The following is a 1,527-nucleotide window of genomic DNA, read 5'->3' as shown; positions in this document are numbered from 1 at the left end:
AATTATTTTAGACTGGTGGCGTTTGAACATTGTCGATGTGTCTGGATTTCAGTGTCGGGGCCTCGGGGCCCCACCTGACCGAGGAACAGGAACATCCATCAGGCCTCCCCCCTCCCTCCCCCGTCTCCCCTCTGCCCCAAACATCTAAAAGAATCCAGCAGCCACCTTCCAGCAAAAATATTACTAACTGCAGCTTTGCACCGCTGTTTGTATCAGCTGTTAATCGTTTGTTCATTTTTTAAAACACACTTGGCTTTGATTTCTGAGAAGAAGAAGAAGAAGAAGAAGAAGAGGAGGATTCACTGCAGGCTGAACTTTTAATTTAACTTTTCTTTTTATATTTTTAAAGTTTTAAAGAAAAACAAACAATAAATAACTGATCAACATCTGCAGAAATGTAATCAGAGAGGAAGACGTCCAACATGGCTGCTGGGGGGGTAACATGTCATCTGACAGTTAAACAGTAAAATAAATTCAGCCACAGAGAGAACAGGAAGTTAAACAGCTGCAACACTGATCTCATGAACAAGATGTCAAACACACAGAGACACAGAGACACACTCAGAGCGTGAGGACTCACCGGCGGTCAGCAGGAGGATCAGGGAGGCGGCGCTCACACGGACGCACAGGAGAGAGGACGAGGACATGATCCTGGTCTGGAGACAAAGAGACGTCCTCATCGACTGAGCTGTGAATGAACATGAGCAGAGACACGGGGAGAAAAGGGGAGGAGAGAGGGGGGGGGGGGGGAGGGGGGGGGGGGGAGAGGGGGAGAGGGGGAGGGGGGGGGGGGGGAGGAGGAGAGGGGGGGAGGGGAGGGGGAGGTTCTGGTTTTCCTGCCAAGTTTGTTCCCTCCTGCCAAACCTGAGCAGAGACACTGCAGGAAAGTCAGACAGCTGTTAGTGATATCACAGAGTTCTAACAAAACAAATAAAGTTTGCTTCATTTGAATCACAAAACAATCAGCACTTCTTTTTTCTACTGCTAAGATTTTTATTTTGTTGGAAAGGGACTAAAAAACTAAAGATTTTTCCTCCTGCATATTTGTTGAAACAGATTTTATGGCGAACGTTCTGCCTCAGACTCAGTCTGTTCCAGCTTGTTCTGAGCAGAAAGAACCAGAATTAACTTTCACTCCCTGACACGGAACGTTTGGCGTGTGGCGCCCAGCTCAGCCGTTACACCGCGTAACGATCTCTGCATCTTCCACCTGTCACGGGAGAATAACTGCTGCTGCTCAGGTGAGCGGCAGCCAATCAGGCGCCTGCATGAGCGCGATGTCATCAGTTGTGGTGAATCCACTGGACTGAGAACAAGAGACTTCGTTCGCTCAGACGAAGATCTGAGACACTTTGAGACACGAGATCTTTAAGTGATGACTTAATGTTAAACAGATGATCAGACCTCCTCCTCTCCTCTCTCCTCCTCCTCTCTCCTCTCTCCTCTCTCTTCTCTCCTCCTCTCTCCTCTCTCCTCTCTCTTCTCTCCTCCTCTCTCTTCTCCTCCTCTCTCCTCTCTCCTCTCTCT

The 1,527-nt window shown here is 48.7% G+C and overlaps 1 protein-coding gene across 1 annotated transcript in view; it reads right to left on the bottom strand.

The window, feature by feature from the left end:
* The window catches only part of si:ch211-191i18.2 (uncharacterized protein LOC564095 homolog), a 12,439-nt gene extending 11,713 nt beyond the window's left edge, over positions 1 to 726 (bottom strand). Inside the window, exon 1 of the mRNA XM_038724397.1 lies at positions 581 to 726. Within this exon, the coding sequence (XP_038580325.1) occupies positions 581 to 680 (100 nt within the window). The 5' untranslated portion in view covers positions 681 to 726. The remainder of the gene's footprint in view (positions 1 to 580) is intronic.
* Positions 727 to 1,527: the final 801 nt, after the last annotated feature.

The sequence above is a fragment of the Micropterus salmoides genome, unplaced genomic scaffold, assembly GCF_014851395.1.
Source record: "Micropterus salmoides isolate LMB-PRFRI ecotype aquatic unplaced genomic scaffold, ASM1485139v1 Ms_hic_scaffold_17, whole genome shotgun sequence".
NCBI lineage: Eukaryota > Metazoa > Chordata > Actinopteri > Centrarchiformes > Centrarchidae > Micropterus > Micropterus salmoides.
Note: the sequence above shows the minus strand (reverse complement) of the source record. Positions and strands in the feature narration are given on the sequence as shown.